The 18,554-nt window shown below is 44.5% G+C and overlaps 1 protein-coding gene across 1 annotated transcript in view; it reads left to right on the top strand.

Annotated features, from left to right (window-relative positions):
- The first annotated feature begins 727 nt into the window (after nt 1-727).
- Nucleotides 728-18,554, top strand: part of LOC143958875 (Fc receptor-like protein 4) — a 69,717-nt gene continuing 51,890 nt past the window's right edge. The window contains exons 1-2 of the mRNA XM_077467857.1: nt 728-862; nt 16,475-16,495. Coding sequence (XP_077323983.1) covers nt 832-862; nt 16,475-16,495 — 52 coding nt within the window. The 5' untranslated portion in view covers nt 728-831. The remainder of the gene's footprint in view (nt 863-16,474; nt 16,496-18,554) is intronic.

Below are 18,554 nucleotides of genomic sequence, written 5' to 3'. Positions count from 1 at the left end.
GGGGCTGCATATATAGGAAATGAGCTTTCTATATTCCTCCAAGCAGCCGCTCAATGCTTGATTCTCTTCCTCTCAGTCCTGCAAGTATTCAGCGGCTGAATGGAGGAATATAGAAAGCTCATCTCCTCTATATGCAGCCCCCTGTCGATCCTCCTATCCAGGCACTGTGGCACACAGGGCTGGCTGTATGGGCGGCATCTCCTATGGATCACAGAGCTGGCTGGCTCTGTGTTCGGCGGCCGCTCTGTAACACAGTCCCACCCCCTAGTCCGGCTCGTGTGATAGGTGGAACGTTAATTCTATCTACTATCACACGAGCCGTCAGGGGTGGGACTGTGTTACAGAGCCAGCCAGCTCTGTGATCCACAGGAGAGAGCAGAGGAGCAATACAGCCACACCTAAAAGCGGCCCCAGGGCAGGCGGCCTACTGGGAAATCTCCCGGTATCCCGGCAGGCCAGTCCGGCCCTGGTCGCAGAGCATTGTCACACTATTGCAGGTGAATGAGGTTTGAAAATGCATTAACATGTTAAAGCTTGTAAGAGATTTTAGTGGTCAACTTTTTATAATAGTTGAAACACAAAGTTTGCCTTTTCACATACTTTGGTACAAAATATAACAATTATTAGGAGAACAATTACTAAACAGTAGCAGAGCATTGTCACACTAATACAGGAAGTGCCAGAACAAGGATCAAGGATAGATCTCAAAACTATATAAAAAAATATTTCGACATGCTTGCTTCACCCTTCTTGTCAAATACAGGAAGATACAATTTTTTCTTCTTATTTTAAAGCATTCGGCATTTCTTGTATCAACATTTTCCAGTCAACATGAGTTCAAAATTCTCTGCACTGTTGATCTGTAAGTAAATTACATTTATTATTTTCTTATTACAAAGTAAATCTATGATCTTATAATAGTGATGTTTTAATTTTTAAGGCAAAAACCATAGGGCAATTATGGAAGAGCCCTGGGGCCATCAAAAAAAAAAATACAGAATTATGTTTTAAAATTCTGAATTCTGAGTTTGAAAGTCAGAATTCTGAGTTTGAAAGTCAGAATTCTGAGATTCAAAGTCAGAATTCTGAGATTATAAATATAGTAGTCTCTATTAAGAAGATTTTAGGACCAATGAGCAATAATGTAGTAACACCCACAGACCATCATTCTGTACCATCAAGGAACACAGACAGAAGAGTTCTAACCCTTCCCATGTCTATCCAAAACTAGAAAAAAAGCATTTCGGCTTTAGATAAACTTTAAGATAATTTATCATGTTGGTGTGTTTTAGCTATGGAAGAGCCCTGGGGCCATCAAAAAAAAAATTAAAAATACAGAATTATGTTTTTGAAAAAAAAAAATTCTGAATTCTGAATTTGAAAGTCAGAATTCTGAGATTCAAAGTCAGAATTCTGAGATTAAACTTTGAGATAATTTATCATGTTGGTGTGTTTTAGCTATGGAAGAGCCCTGGGGCCATCAAAAAATATAAAAAATACAGAATTATGTTTTTGAAAAAAAATAAATTCTGAATTCTGAGTTTGAAAGTCAGAATTCTGAGATTAAAAGTCAGAATTCTGAGTTTCAAAGTCAGAATTCTGAGATTCAAAGTCAGAATTCTGAGTTTATAAATATAGTAGTCTCTATTAAGAAGATTTTAGGACCAATGAGCAATAATGTAGTAACACCCACAGACCATCATTCTGTACCATCAAGGGACACAGACAGAAGAGTTCTAACCCTTCCCATGTCTATCCAAAACTAGTAAAAAAAGAATTTTGGCTTTAGATAAACTTTAAGATAATTTATCATGTTGGTGTGTTTTAGCTATGGAAGAGCCCTGGGGCCATCAAAAAAAAATTAAAAATACAGAATTATGTTTTTGAAAAAAAATAAATTCTGAATTCTGAGTTTGAAAGTCAGAATTCTGAGATTAAAAGTCAGAATTCTGAGTTTCAAAGTCAGAATTCTGACATTCAAAGTCAGAATTCTTAGATTAAACTTTAAGATAATTTATCATGTTGGTGTGTTTTAGCTATGGAAGAGCCCTGGGGCCATCAAAAAAAATAAAAAATACAGAATTATGTTTTTGAAAAAAAATAAATTCTGAATTCTGAGTTTGAAAGTCAGAATTCTGAGATTCAAAGTCAGAATTCTGAGATTCAAAGTCAGAATTCTGAGATTCAAAGTCAGAATTCTGAGTTTATAAATATAGTAGTCTCTATTAAGAAGATTTTAGGACCAATGAGCAATAATGTAGTAACACCCACAGACCATCATTCTGTACCATCAAGGGACACAGACAGAAGAGTTCTAACCCTTCCCATGTCTATCCAAAACTAGAAAAAAAGCATTTCGGCTTTAGATAAACTTTCTGAGATTCAAAGTCAGAATTCTGAGTTTATAAATATAGTAGTCTCTATTAAGAAGATTTTAAGACCAATGAGCAATAATGTAGTAACACCTACAGACCATCATTCTGCAGATATACATGTCTTCTGCTCTGTATATGGATATGTAAATGTATCTTAGTTACAGCACACAGTATAGGGAAGCAGGCAGTGCCGGGTTTTCTGGTTCCTCTACTGTATTAATAGTTTCCTCTTTTTGCTGTCTTTTCCTTCTTCTCTGTCATCTGCTCCAACAAGTAGAGCCATGCTGGAAACGTGTGTATTGTGTGTGAGTGGGGGGACACAGCTTCCATACATAAAACACAATGGGCAGCACAGCTCTGCACCCCAACTTGTAGGAAACATTGCACTATTGTCCCTACATGAGGGAATTGTGAATGGCTAGAAGGCAGCAGGACAACAATGTGTTTTATTATCATAACGGATTGATAATGGCAATTACTTGTCTGAACTAACAGAGTTGCTTCACCAACAATTAACCTCATATTAAACATAAAAGCAAACTGAACAAGCTAAAAGTATAGTGATTAGAGTAGCAGGCTTATATAGGTGAAGTTAAAGCGGGAGTCCGCCGGGACTCCGGGTTTTTTTTTTTTTTTTTTAAAAGCCAGCAGCTACAAATACTGCAGCTGCTGACTTTTAAAATAGTGACACTTACCCGTCCAGCACGCCCGCGATGTCGGCACCCGAAGCCGATCTCTCGATCATCTCTCGGGTGCTGCCGCCTTCATCTTGGGTATGGGAATCAGGAAGTGGAGCCTTTCGGCTTCATTTCCCGGTTCCCTACTGCGCATGCGCGAGTCGCGCTGCGCAATAAGGATGGTCCCCGCTGTCTCTGGGATCCGTGTGTTTCCCAGCAGGCAGCGGGGGACTTTCGGAAAGGGGCGTAATCTACGCCCCTTTCCGCAGAGAGCTATCCCGGAAGTGGGTGCAGATACCTGTACTGTACAGGTACCTGCACCCCCCCTCCCCCCTGAAAGGTGCCAATTGTGGCGCCGGAGGGGGGGAGGGTTCCGATGAGCGGAAGGTCCACTTTAGGATGGACCTCCGCTTTAAGGATTCTAATCCAGGTGACAGTGTTTGTATTTATATTTTTTTAAATATGAGATAGCGAGGGCTTAAATTGTATTTTATCAATATATCAAAATTGATTTCAAGGTATATTAACAAAGACACACTGATATATGGAGCACACAAAGTTGTAGTATACGCTGGCTACTATAAATTAGAGAGTAGAGATTTAGAAGAAAAAACTGTGTATATATTAGGGTGATCAGATGGGAGTATCAGGGGGTCATCTTCAGTTTCCTCCGGGGGGCAGTTCACAATTTCAGAACAGATTGATCATAGAAATTACTTGTCTGGACTAGTACAGTGGTTTCACTGAGAATTACCGTATATACTCGAGTATAGGCCGACCCGAATATAAGCCGAGGCCCCCAATTTACCCCCAAAAAAACTGGCAAACTTATTGACTCGTGTATAAGCCGAGGGTGAGACATGCCTGTCCATCCCTGTGTGTGTGTCCGTCCATCCCTGTGTGTCCGTCCATCCCTGTGTGTCCGTCCATCCCTGTGTGTCCGTCCATCCCTGTGTGTCCGTCCATCCATCCCTGTGTGTGTGTGTGTCCATCCATCCATCCATCCCTGTGTGTGTGTGTCTCCATCCATCCATCCATCCATCCATCCCTGTGTGTGTGTGTCTCCATCCATCCATCCATCCATCCCTGTGTGTGTGTGTGTCTCCATCCATCCATCCATCCATCCCTGTGTGTGTCTCCATCCGTGTGTGTGTGTGTGTGTGTGTGTGTGTGTGTGTGTGTGTGTGTGTGTGTGTGTGTGTGTCCAGCCTACCTTTGTCCCGAGCCTCCGTCCCGTGCCTTGCCTCCTTGCCTCCGTCCCGTGCCGTGACTTGCCTCCTTGCATCCGTCCCGTGTCGTGCCGTGCCTTGCCGCCGCCGTCCCGTCCCGTCCCGTGCCGTGCCTTCCCTTGCCTCCGTCCCGTGCCCTCTTCGTCGGCGGCCATTGTAAAGTTCAAAAGCTGCGCCGCCGCCTTCGCCTGTGATAGGCGGAACACTGAATTTCCCAGCAGCCTGTGTTCCGCCTATCACAGACGTCGTATCATCCTCGTCCGTAGTACGAGGATGATACGATGTCCGTGATAGGCGGAACACAGGCTGCTGGGAAATTCAGTGTTCCGCCTATCACAGGCGAAGGCGGAGCCGGAGGCGCGGCTTTTGAATAGAATGGCCGCTGTCTGTCTGCTCGACACGCTGATCGAGCGGGCAGACAGCGATGACTCGAGTATAAGCCAAGGGGGGCACTTTCAGCCTCAAAAAAGAGGCTGAAAATCTCGGCTTATACTCGAGTATATACGGTAATCTCATATAAAACATAAAAAGCAGTAATTAAGAACCATTAAGTGATAGTATAGTGGTTAGAGTGACAGGCTCATATCATTTAAGCTGTGGATTCTAGTCCAGATCTGAACACGTTTTATAGTCATATATATATATTTTCAATATATTGATTTTATATTAAACTTATTTTAAAGTATGAGTTAGTGAGGGCTTAAATTGTATTTTATTGATATGTCCAAATTGATTTCAAGGTATATTAACAAAGACATATTGATAAAATTGTTGTATATGCTGACTACTATAAGACCCCTTTCACACTGGGGGACGCTTTGCAGGCGATACAGCACTAAAAATAGCGCCTGCAAAGCGCCCTGAAAGAGCCACTGCTGTGTCTCCAATGTGAATGCCCCGAGGGCTCTCCCACTGGAGTGGTGCGCTGGCAGTCCACTAAAAAAAGTCCCGCTAGCAGCATCTTTGGAGCGGCCTCTCCTGCCCATTGAAATCAATAGGGCAGCACGGCTATACCGCCGGAAAAGCGCTGCTGCAGCAGCGCTTTGCGGTGGTTTTAACCCTTTCTTAGCCGCTAATGGGGGGTAAAAGCTCCACGCTAGTGGCCAAATAGCGCCACAAAATTGGCAGTAAAGTGCCGCTAAAAATAGCAGTGTTTTACCGCCGACACACCCACCGCCCCAGTGTGAAAGGGGCTTAAATTAGAGAGTAGGGATTTTTTTACAAATCTGTGTATATATTAAGATGATTTTTATTGACATGGGGCCAGTTCTCAATTTCAGAAGACTGTCCCTGGAAGCTGCATGATAACCACCATGTCTCACGACTCAGCCCTGGGCTCTGCACTATAAAGGTAATCTGTGTGTGTGTACTACAATGTACATGCACGTACCGATATCTCCCCTTCACTGATTGGCTGTAGTTTATCCCCACTGACACTGAGGCAGCGCCATTTTCCTCTTAGCTACACCGTTGACCCGGGGAAATTTTTTCCAACTAATGACACCACCGATACAGGATAATTTTTTCCATCCAGTGACACCACCGATGCAGGGTCATTTTTTCCATCCAGTGACACAACCGATGCAGGGTCATATTTTCCATCCAGTGACACAACCGATGCAGGGTCATTTTTTTCTATCCAGTGACACCACCAATGCAGGGTTATTTTTCTTCTTTACTACTGTTAGTCCCTTATGTGTGCACCAGTTTTAAACTCTTACATATTGCAAATATACAGTATATGCATATAGAGGTACAGTATTTTGCTTTGCATGCCACTATTTTCACAAAATCCCCACCAGAGAGGGGGGAGCAGGCACAGTTGGGTACTGGATGACCTTGTCCTATCTCAGCTGGGGAGACTGAGGAGACAGTAGGCTATAGTCATCCTCACGGATACATTTTTGGTACTCAGTGCCATTACAATAATCACTGCTAGAGTCACTGAGGACTATATTGGTCATTTCTAGAGACAGAGCTGTCTTTCAAAATCATAGGGTCCCCTTCCCCGCTCAGTGTTACTGTTGGTGCTAATGTGTGTGCTATGCAGCCACGATATGTAGTCTCTATGCAGAATAGTATGCAGAGATTGTATAACTTGGGAGGCTGTTAGTAGGGATGGCCGATTTGCAGCGAATTTTGCCGCTGTTCGCCCAGCGGACATATGTGTTTAGAGTGTGAAAGAACTTTGACCCATGATGACACATCCATCATGGGGTACAGGACAGCCAATTGAGAGATTTCAGCACATGGACAATTGGACATTCCCCCTACCTTATAAATAGACCGGATCTGGCGGCCATTTTACATTCTGTCTTATGTCAGTTTAGGGACAGGACGCTGTGTGGAGCAGGGAGAGACTGTAGTGACACAAATCGCTAGCTATTAGGTCCACAAAAGTCCTTTTAAGGACTGGTATAGGTGTAGTACAGTATATAGGGTTCAGTGCACTGCTGTGCTGGTGATTGCAGCAGCTTGTCTTTTGTCAGTGTAGGGAGGGACAGGAAGCTGTGTGCAGCAGGAACAGTTTAATCACTAGCTATTACTATTAGGTCCACAAAGGTCATTTTAAGGACTGGTATTGGTGTACAGTATATAGGGTTCTGGTGCACTGCTGTGCTGGTGATTGCTGAGTGCACTGCTGACTGATTCTGCAGCTGCCTTTTGTCAGTGTAGGGACAGGACGCTGTGTGGAGCAGGGACAGTCAGTTTAATCACTAGTTATCACTATTAGGTCCACAAAGGTAATTTTAAGGACTGGTATAGGTGTACAGTATATAGGGTTGTACACGTATAATATGCTTTCTTCCAAATATAGAAAGAATATTATGCTTGACTGCTGCCCGATTCTGCAGCTGTCTTTTATCAGTGTAGGGACTGAGGGACAGTCTGCAAATCACTAGCTACTAGGTCCACAAAGGTCCTTGTAAGGACTGGTATAGGTGTAAAATATATAGGGTGCTGGTGCATTGCTGCTGACTGCTGCCCTATTCTGCAGCAGTCCTTTATCGGTGTAGTGACTGAGGGACAGTCTGCAGATCACTAGCTACTAGGTCCACAAAGGTCCTTTTAAGGACTGGTATAGGTGTACTATTTGCTGTGCAGTATATAGGTGTGTAATACACATATAAAATACTTGCACATATAGAATGCATAGTATAGTGCATTTCCACTGTGCAGCATTGTGACTGCTGAGAGGTTCTGCAATGATACTACAAAGAGTGACAAAGGCAATCAAAAAAAAAAGTATTATAACTGGTGTGATAGACCAGTGGCCCCCAAAAACGACAGATTGAAGCAGGGTGTTATATACCTTCTTCCACATACATACTGCACTTCTCTAGAGACTTTTGTCACAGGGTCATTTAAAAAATGACAGGCAGAGGAAGAGGCAGGCCCTTCCGCAGGGGTGGTAGGGGTAGGGCAGGAGCAACAGGCTTGAGCCAAAGTGGCAAATTGCAGAAGGTGCATGCGATTACGTCAAAGGACGCACCAGACTTGGTTGAGTGGCTCACTCAGCCTTACTCTTCTGCACCCTCCTCATCCTCTCGATCTGCACCCTCCTCATCCTCTCGATCTGCACCCTCTTCTTCACTCTCTGCTATGTGCACACCCAAAGACACTACCACCAACACCACCACCACCATATACCTTCCGCTTGAGTCTGGAATTATTGGAATTATATTGGAATTATTTTCCGATCCATATCAAGATATTTCCGATGCGTAGCCACTCTTGGCATTGGATCAGGAAGAGGAGGTAGCAACAACCGCCATTTAGCAGTCTGACGACAGTACCCAGATCAGCCCAAGGAGGAGGTTGGTCCCTGCTGTTGCTGCCTACTCCGAGATCTCTAACTATAGCGGTGGGGAAGGTGACGTCGATGATGACGTGTCTAGTGATGTCACGTGGGTGCCCACAAGAGAGGAAGAGGAGGGGAGTTCAGAGGGAGATATGGACCAGCAGATAGGGAGGAGAAGCAGGAAGAACTTACATTGCACAGGAGGGACAAAGCAGACTGCTAATGTATCATGAGCAAGGCATCAGCCATGTACGGTCACATCTGGAGCTCCCAGGACGCCGGCACATGGCTCCGCAGTCTGCTTTTTTTTTAACGTGTCCGCTGCTGACAATAGTGTTGCCATCGGCAATCTTTGCAGTCAACGCATAAGTTGCGGGAAGCCCAACACTCACCTAGGGACGACCGCCTTAAGAAGGCACATGAGCTGCCATCACCAAGCCCAGTGGGAGCAACGGAACCCACAAAGCTACACTCCAGGCTCTCACGTCCAGCCTCGTCTTCTCCTTCTCCTCTCTCCTCACAATTGTCCTCCACTCCACGTTCCATCACGCCAAGCTCACGTTTTTCTGCAAATAGGCAGGCTTCCATGGGCCAAATGTTCGAGCCTAAAAAAATTATGACGCCGGATAACCCTCTTGCCCAACGGTTGATGGCTGGCTTGTCAGAACTGATAGCCCGCCAACTACTGCCATATAAACTGGTGGACTCGGAGGCCTTTTGAAAATTTGTGGCCATTGGAACACCACAATGGAAGGTCCCAGGAAGGAAGTATTTCTCACAGGAGGGCATCCCAGAGCTATATGGCCATGTTCAGCGGCAAGTGAATGTATCTCTGGCACACAGTGTCCGTGCCAAGATACATCTGACCACAGACACGTGGTCTAGCAAACACGGGCAGGGAAGATATATCACTTTTACTGCCCACTGGGTGAACCTTCTGACGGCTGTCAAGCATGTAACCCATGGCACCCGTGTAGATTTGGTTTTACCGCCATGGATTGCATGCAGGCCTGCCTCTTCTTCTCCTCCTCCTACTCCATCCTCCTCCCTCTCCTCCTCGGCTGACTCCTCCTTTTCCACTGCTAGCGTCTCTTCCGCTGCGCCGCCCAAACTCCCCAGAACCTATTCGACATGCCAGGTGAGACGCTGCCATGCTGTGCTGCGTCTGTTGTGCCTGGAAGCCAAGAGCCACACTGGCCCGGCATTCCTTTCAGATTTGCGTTCACAGGCAGATCAGTGGCTAACACCGCTCAATTTGACAGTTGGTAAAGTGGTGTGTGACAATGGTGCCAATCTGCTTAGCGCATTGAAACAGGGCAAAATTACGCACGTGCCATGCATGGCACACATCTTAAACTTGGTCGTGCAGCGATTCGTTGTTAAATACCCTGGGGTCCAGGACATCTTGCGGCAGGCAAGGAAAATCTCGGGCCTTGCTGACATTCAGCGGTCAGACGTCTTATTTGCGATTACCCGACACGATGGAACTCAACCTTCTATATGCTTGATAGGCTGCTCCAGCAGAAACGTGCAGTTAACATCTACCTGTATGAACTCTGCGGCAGAACAGGTTCTGGGGAGCTGGGTTTTTTTTCACTGCGCCAGTGGCTGCTTATGCGTGACGCATGTAGACTTCTGCGGGCATTTGATGAGATCACCAAACTGGTCAGTTGCAGCCATGGTGCCATCAGTGACATGGTGCCTTATGCCTTCTTTATGGAGCGTGCATTGCGTCGTGTCATTGATCAAGCTGTGGAGGAGCAGGAGCGGGAAGATGAGGAAGTCGCAATGCTGGATGAATTCCCAGGGGGGGCTACTCTATCTGAGACAAGTCAACAACAGGAGTCTGAAGAAGAGTCAGAGGAGGATGGTGCCGGGGCGGATGAGGAGGAGCAAGAAGAGTATGCTTTAAAGTGGAAGTAAACCCACTTTTTTAACTTTTACCTACAGGAAAGCCTATAATAAGGCTTACCTGTAGGTAAAAAAAATATCTCCTAAACCTGTACGGTTTAGGAGATATTCCCCTCGGTATGCGCCGCTGACTGCAGCGGCGCATGCGCACAAGGGGGTTCTCTCCGCGAAAATCCGGCAGCGCTCGTCCGGCCGGATTTAAATCTCCCGTGCGCATGCGCGGGAGTGACGATATCGCGGCTCCGGCCACTCACAGCGCCGGAGCCGCGATACCCGGAAGAGACGCCGAGGGAGCATGTCGGCTTCCTCGGCGTGGATCGGGCGAGATGTCGGGGCCTCGTTCTAAGGTAAGTATTTCATAATGAGCTAGTATGCGGTGCATACTAGCTCATTATGCCTTTTGCTTTGCAGGTTTTAAAAAAAAAAAAAAAAAAATGCGGGTTTACTACCGCTTTAAGCCTTTCTGGGATCCCTGTTGTTGTGCGTGGATGGGGAGAGGAGAACGAGGAGGACGACATTATCCTGGATGATGAGCAGGAGCCAGGACACCACACCGCTTCCAGTTTAGTGCAAATGGGGGCCTTCATGCTCCAGTGTTTTAACAGGGACCCCCATATAAAAAGTATAAGGGTCAAGGACCAGTACTGGGTGGCAACGTACTTAGACCCCCGGTACAAACACAAAATAGTGGAAATGTTACCACCGTCACAGCGGGCTGTCAGAATGGAGCACTTCCAGGCCTTGCTTCAAGGAATGCTGCATTCTGCTTTTGCGTGCGCTGGCAGAGGAGGAATTCCCACTCCCAGAGAAAGAGTTGTGGGTACCAATCCAACAGCGCCTGCAAGAAGAGGCCGGTTTGAAGATGTGTTGGTGACTTCTGATGTGAGGTTTTTCTTTCAGCCGACCCATCGACAGGTGTCATCCTGATCCAGCATCAGGGAACGCCTAGACCGACAGGTGTCCGACTACATCGTGTTAACGGCCGATGTGGAGGCTCTGAGGAGTGATGAACCCCTGGACTACTGGGTGGGCAGGCTTGACCTCTGGCCAGAGCTTGCCCAATTTGCAATTGAACTGTTGGCTTGCCCCTCGTCCAGTGTCCTGTCCGAAAGGACATTCAGCGCAGCAGGGGGAATCGTGACCGATAAGCGCACTTGCTTAGCTCACGACAGTGTTGGCTACCTCACATTTCTAAAAATTAATGAGGCATGGATCTCGGAGGAATTCAACACATGTGACCAGTAGACCATGTATATCTCTATAAATGATTTATTTAATCGAGCACACAGACCTTTTTTCTACATTTGGCTCACTTCCTTGTACAAAAAAAGCACACCGTACTATATGCCCGTACCCTCCTGTTTGAAGAGGTTGAGTGGTGTCATACTTTTGGGGCCCAGCAGCGAGTTGCTGGTATCAGTGCTGCTGTCAGTGCACTCTATCACGGTGCTGGTGTCAGTGCTCTATATCACGGTGCTGGTGTCAGTGCTCTATATCACGGTGCTGGTGTCAGTGCACTCTATCACGGTGCTGGTGTCAGTGCTCTCTATCACGGTGCTGGTGTCAGTGCTCTCTATCACGGTGCTGGTGTCAGTGCACTCTATCAGGGTGCTGGTGTCAGTGCAATCTATCACGGTGCTGGTGTCAGTGCTCTATATCACGGTGCTGGTGATCATCTCCTGCACCCTCTTCATAGCCTACCCTGTCCTTTCCTCTCCTCCATTGCCTTCATGCTCTCCTGAGTCCTGAATTGTCAAAATTTCACATATAAAAAAAGAATGCTTGTAGTTGTCGATCCCAGATTCACTTCATACATGTGTTATGTCAGTGGCCATGTGGTGGGACTATGTGTGCACAGCTAGTAATTATTTTGTGGCTGAAAATATGACCTGTAGGTTTTTAAAGTTCGCCTGCCATTGAAGTCAACGGGGCCCGCCGCAAACTTTGCGGTTCGCAAACCTTCGGCCGCGTTCGCGGTTCGCATTCGCGATACATCCCGTCGGAAGTTCGTCCATCTCTAGCAGTTAGTGACATGCAGTGAGTTTTAGTAGTAAAGATGTACAGGGCCATGCACAGTAAATAGTGTATGTAGTTAGGCAGCATTAAGAAGCACCGATAGGTGGCACTGATAGATGGCATTGATGAGCACTGAAAGGTGGCAAAGATGGGCACTAATAGGCAGAATTGATGAGCACTGATAGGCTGCACTTATAGGGGGCATTGATAAGCACTGACAGGTGTCACTAATAGGCAGCATTGAGAAACACTGATAGGTGGCATTGATGAGCACTGATAAGTGACACTGATGGGCACTGATAAGGGGCGTTTATGAGCACTGATAGGCAGCATTGATGAGCACTGATAGGTGACATTGAGGAGCACTGATAGGTGGCATTAATGAGCAGTGAAAGGTGGCGCTGATAGGCTGCACTGATGGACACTGAAGTGTGGCATTGATGGGCATTGATAGGCAGCATTGATGGGCACTGATAGGTGGAATTGAGGAGCACTGATAGGCAGCCCTGATGGGCACTAATAGGGATGCACTGATAATCAGGGCATTGATGATCAGTGCCCTGATTTTTTGTGTAAATAAGGTACTGCCAGTCTTGCCACTTAACGGCTCTCCTTTCCTCACACAGACACAGCGTGGAAGGAAAGCACTGCCGATAACCAGCAAGTCTATTTATATGTGATCAGCTCTTTGCCCGGTTTCATGCGGCTCTTGCGTTCGGGCTGTTTCATTCGGCTCTTGCGTTCGGACTGTTTCATTGCGGCCCTTGCGTTCGGACTGGGCTGATGGTTCAGTGGGCTGGTTTAGTGACAGGCCGCCCGAGTCTCTGCACTCCTCCGCTCCTCCCACACATCAACAGCCAATCAGCATGTAGTGTCCCCAGCCCGCCACATTTGAATACATAAGTGCTGGAGTGCTGGCTGAAGGGGGGCAGAGGAAGGAGAAACACACTGTATCTGAAGCCGATGAGATACAAGAAGGTATGACCACAAGTGTGCAGGTTACTGATCTGTCCTCCCTTCTCCCTCTGTCTTGCTCTGTACTTTTTTTTTTTTTAATAACTGTTTTACCTGCACACTGATAAGATCTGCTCAGCACATTCTCTGGCTGTTAACCATTTCAACTTCTTTTCACTTATTTATCCAGAGCTCTGTGTGTGCTGCATGCTTTCTGTGATGTTTTTTGGAAGAATTTACTGCTAGTTCAGGCTAGAAGACCCATTAACTGTTTATTGTTATGCTGACCAGTTCACTGTTTGTAAGACAATTTGTATTTTGGAAATTAGATGAGCTGCTGTCTTCTGTCACATGGATGTACTTTCAAAGGAAGATTACTGACTTGATAAAAATGGCTGGCCTGTGGTCTTTGTAGTGTTAAAACAGTGTATGCCATTTACAATAAATCCAGCTGAGCAAAAGTATGTGTGTATGAGGAAGGGATGGGGTGATGTTCAGGTGTGCCCATGCGTATGATGTGGCTCTTTGCGGTAACTTGGTAAAAAATGTGGCTCTTGGTCTTCGTCTGGTTGGCCACCCCTGCAGTATAGGAACCAGAGAACCCGGCACTGCCTGCTTCCCTATACTGTGTGCTGTAACTAAGATACATTTACATATCCATATATATAGAGCAGAAGACGTGTATGTCTGCAGAATGATGGTCTGTAGGTGTTACTGCATTATTGCTCATTGGTCCTAAAATCTTCTTAATAGAGACTACTATATTTATAAACTCAGAATTCTGACTTTCAAACTCAGAATTCTGTAAAAAAAAAATTTTTTTTTAAACTTACAATTCTGACTTTGAATCTCAGAATTCTGACTTTTAATCTCAGAATTCTGACATTCAAACTCAGAATTCAGAATTTTTTTTTTTTTTCAAAAACATAATTCTGTATTTTTTATTTTTTTTGATGGCCCCAGGGCTCTTCCATAGGCAATGTATCATAACCCATAACCAATCATTAATAATCATTATGAATGCACTGAATGTATCAAAGGAAAATTGAATTGGGTGTTGTTGGTAATTACGTACCTTTGCTAGTTTTTGAACTGCATGATGGAAGCAGGCTTAGCTAAAACACACCAACACGATAAATTATCTTAAAGTTTATCTAAAGCCGAAATGCTTTTTTTCTAGTTTTGGATAGACATGGGAAGGGTTAGAACTCTTCTGTCTGTGTCCCTGTTGGAGAGATTCACCTTCTCTATTTAATCTGGTGGCGATTGTCACCAAGGCAGAAAGGGATTTAAAGTACAAAATATAAAAGTTTCACCAGAACAGTAATACCAGGTTCATTTTCCAACGGTGACAAATGTTCAGATGTTGCCTATCTAGAAAGGGATCACTTTGGAGAGATTTTATCAAATTTTCTGTTTTGTCTCCAAGACAGAAAATTAAGGGAAATGTTGCCAACCAGACATAGACAACAACCCTTTGGCAGGGCTCCAAACCATCTCTACTCTACTGAAAACAAAAAATTTAAAAACAGCAGGGTAAAGGGTCTCGTTAGTCTTCTAGCTATTCTGGGTAAAGCATTTGGCCATGTGCCCCCTTACTGAATTGGTTCTCAGCACAGGAGGGGCCTTTAAACCTCATCTGTGCCTCTGTGTTTGTGTGTTTGTACCTGGCTCCCTGTCTGTTTGCTTCTCTGATCCAGCTCTGCTATGATCTTGGGTTCTCTTGTTACTAACCTTTTCCTTACCTGGTTTATTCTTTGCATTGCTGCCTGAGCTTGATTGTTAACTGAGCTAAATCAGCCCTGATCTTGGAAATGATTTTGGACTATGCTTGATTTCTACCAGCCCTGGTCTCGGAACTGTTATTGGACTAATATTGCTTTCTATCAGCTCAGATCTTAGAAGTGTTTTTCGGACGATGCTTGCTTTCTACCAGTCCTGACCTTGATATTGTTTTTGGACGATGCTTGCCCATGCCTAAAGCAAACAGGGGCTTAACTGAGCTAAATCAGCCCTGATCTTGGAAATGATTTTGGAAACTGTTCGGTCTAGGTTTTCTCACTCCCTGCCCTAACCTTGGTCCACCCCACGATTTTTCTACTACTTGATCGTCCTCAGGGCTACAGGTCCCCCTCCTCGTCTTTTGTTTAGTGGCATCTGTGCAGGAGCTATGGCATCATGATCTAAGACCTAGGGGCAATAAATTACCCATGCCTAAAGCAAACAGGGGCTTAACTGAGCTAAATCAGCCCTGATCTTGGAAATGATTTTGGACTATGCTTGATTTCTAGCAGCCCTGGCCTCGGAACTGTTTTTGGACTAATCTTGCTTTCTACCAGCCCAGATCTTGGAAGTGTTTTTCGGACGATGCTTGCTTTCTACCAGTCCTGACCTTGATATTGTTTTTGGACTATGCTTGCTTTCTACCAGCTTGGACTTTGAAACTATTTTCGCTCTAGGCTTTCTCACTCCCTGCCCTAACCTTGGCCCACCTCATGATTTTTCTACTACTTGATCGTCTTCAGTGCTACATGTCCTCTTCCCCTTCTTTTGTTTAGTGGCATCTGTGCAGGAGCTATAGCATCATGATCTACGACCTGGGGGCAATCAATTACCCATGCCTAAAGAAAACAGGGGCTGCTACATGAACAACAGCCAGCTATAGTTCCTCACCTAGGTATCAAGCTGTGCATTACACCAAGTTTAGAATCTACATTAATTTGCCTACAGTCATTTCCTGGCAATTGTGACCACACAGAAAGAAATTTCAAAGATTAACCGGAATCTCAAATGATCCTCCATCAAAAAAAGGAACAAACTCTCTGTACTCCTTTACCGGTTTCCACAGAATGGAAGATTTTACATTCAGAGCTTTAAAGACAACTCTGTTTATAGATTAGTTTGTGGTTTAGGGTGTAGGAATTGGGGCTATTTATGTAATGTATGTTTTTCCTAAAAAAAAATCCTAATACACAAGTTTGTATCAACCTCATAAAAAGCTTTTGATAATTATTTTAAAGAATAACCCAAATAAAAGAGATTTAATTGGAAAAAAATTTAAAATATTGTCTATCTGATAGTTAATTAATTACTGGTGATGTGGTACCTGGATAATTCACTAGTCCAATGCTTTTAGTGCTATATTACTGTATGTGTATTACTGGGACAGACAGCAGTAAAAATCTGACAAAATTGCCAAAACTAAAATAAAATTTGTTCTAGAATTGGACTTTAAACAAGCATGATAATAACATATTATATTTACCATTAATTCATATTTATAGTATTTACTTTATGCTTTCTTGTATCCACATTATTATAAAAATATAAAATGCAGAATCTTAATATAAACTTGAATTTTTTTAATATAAAAGGCTTTTGTAATTTTGGGGATGGTAAACTGATTTAGACAGAAGATGAACAAAAAAACAAAAAACTTTACATGTATTTATTTATAATATAAACATAAAATGTTACAGTAAATTAACTTTCTCGTTTGTCTTTTTTTAGTGATTATTTTGGAAAAAGCAGGTAAGTGACTCTTCCTTGCAAGACAATCAAAGCTGTAATCACTTAAAATATTTCAATAATGAAATAACTGATAAACATATTTAAAATATTGCAACTGTAGGATCACTCTTCAGTAGGTTTATTTAGTCTGTAAATGTACATTTTTGGGTGTTACATTTTCAAATGGAATTTGAGCTTAATGTACGTTTGTCATATGTCATGTTAGTGACTGGATATTGATTTTAACAGATCTTTGGCTTGGTTTTGGGTATAGTAGATTATGATTAGAGTTGGGCAAACAGTTTGAGCTGAGCAAAAGTGCAGCCCAAACATTGCCTATTCGCCGGGGTGCTCAGAGGAATGTTTGGTCGATAACGTCTCATAGACATGTGCATTCGTTTTTGTCCGAATTTCAGCTATTTTTGTTTTCGTTTTGACAAACGATAACGAAAGCACAGAGTCCGAAAAACGAAAGATCCGACATAAATAAATGCTTTATTTTCATTTCCTTGTTACAACAGTTCCATATAGAATAGGAGATTCGACGTGACTCTGACAATAACAATCTGTCTATAGAACCTGTGGTCGAATGTGCCTAACCTTACCTCTATTAGTCCAAGATTATATAGAGAAAATATTCGACAGAGAAAAAAGATTCTGCAAGTTACTGTCCTAAAAAGTGTTTGGGGACCCGGGTCCTGCCCCAGGGGACATGTATCAATGCAAAAAAATGTTTTAAAAACGGCCGTTTTTTCGGGAGCAGTGATTTTAATAATGATTAAAGTGAATAAAAGTGTAATATTCCTTTAAATTTCGTAGGGGGGGGGGGGGGGGTGTCTATAGTATGCCTGTGAAGGGGCTCATGTTTCTGGTGCTTAGAACTGTCCCTGCACAAAGTGTCATTTATGCAGGAAAAAAAGTCCTTTAAAATCACTCGCAGCTATTATGAATTGTTGGCTCCGTAATACAGACAACACTCATTGAAAGTCATTGATAAAAACAAAAATAAAATAAATAAAGCATGGGGGTCCCCCAAATTCAATTATCAGGCCCTTCAGGTCTGGTATGGATATAAAGGGGAACCCTGCGTCAAATTGAAAAAAAAAATTGACGTGGGGTTCCCCCTAAATATCCATACCACACCCTTCAGGTCTGGTATGGATATTAAGGGGAACCCCGCATCAAATTAAAAAAAAATTGACGTGGGGGTCCCCCTAAAAAAACCAGACCCTTTATCCGAGCACACAACCTGGCAGGCCACAGGAAAACAGGGGGGGACGAGAGAGCAGCCCTCCCTCCCTCCTGAACCGTACCAGGCCACATGCCCTCAACATTGGGAGGATGCTTTGGGATTCTGTGACCCCTCAAAGCACCTTGTCCCCATGTTGATGAGGACAAGAGCCTCATCCCTACAACCCTGGCCGGTGGTTGTGGGGGTCTGCAGGCGGGGGGCTTATCAGAATCTGGAAGCCCCCTTTAACAAGGGGACCCCCAGATCCCGCCCCCCCCCTGTTTGAGACATTTAAAGGAATATTACACTTTTATTGTTTCACTTTAATCATTATTAAAATCACTGCTCCCGTGATTGGCCGTTTACAGCAATCTGTGTTTGCCTGTCCCCGGGGGACATGGCAAACACAGAACTTCCCTGATGCGCACCTGCAGCGGCGCGCATTGCGGAAGTAAACATTAGGACGTCCAGGGGCGGCCTCCTGGATGAAAGCGCCTGCTCTACGGCCTTCATTCGGCTATAGGGCGGGCGCGAGGTGGTTAATCGTTATTAAAATCACTGCTCCCAAAAAAACGTCCGTTTTTAAAACTTTTTTTGTATTGATCCATGTCCCCTGGGGCAGGACCCAGGTCCCCAAACACTTTTTAGGACAGTAACTTGCAAATTAGCCTTCAAAATCAGCACTAGGGATGAGCTTCGTGTTCGAGTCGAACGTACGTTCGACTCGAACATTGGCCGTTCGGCCGTTCGGCGAATTCCGAACGTTTTGGCCGTTCGCGTCAAAATTCGAGTGACGCGCGCGCGGACCACAATGCACTGCGTTGGCGCAGTGCATTGCTGCCCGATGAT

The sequence above is a fragment of the Lithobates pipiens genome, unplaced genomic scaffold, assembly GCF_037356315.1.
Source record: "Lithobates pipiens isolate NorthernLeopardFrog02 unplaced genomic scaffold, aLitPip1_a1.2 Scaffold_62, whole genome shotgun sequence".
Lineage (NCBI taxonomy): Eukaryota > Metazoa > Chordata > Amphibia > Anura > Ranidae > Lithobates > Lithobates pipiens.
Note: the sequence above shows the minus strand (reverse complement) of the source record. Positions and strands in the feature narration are given on the sequence as shown.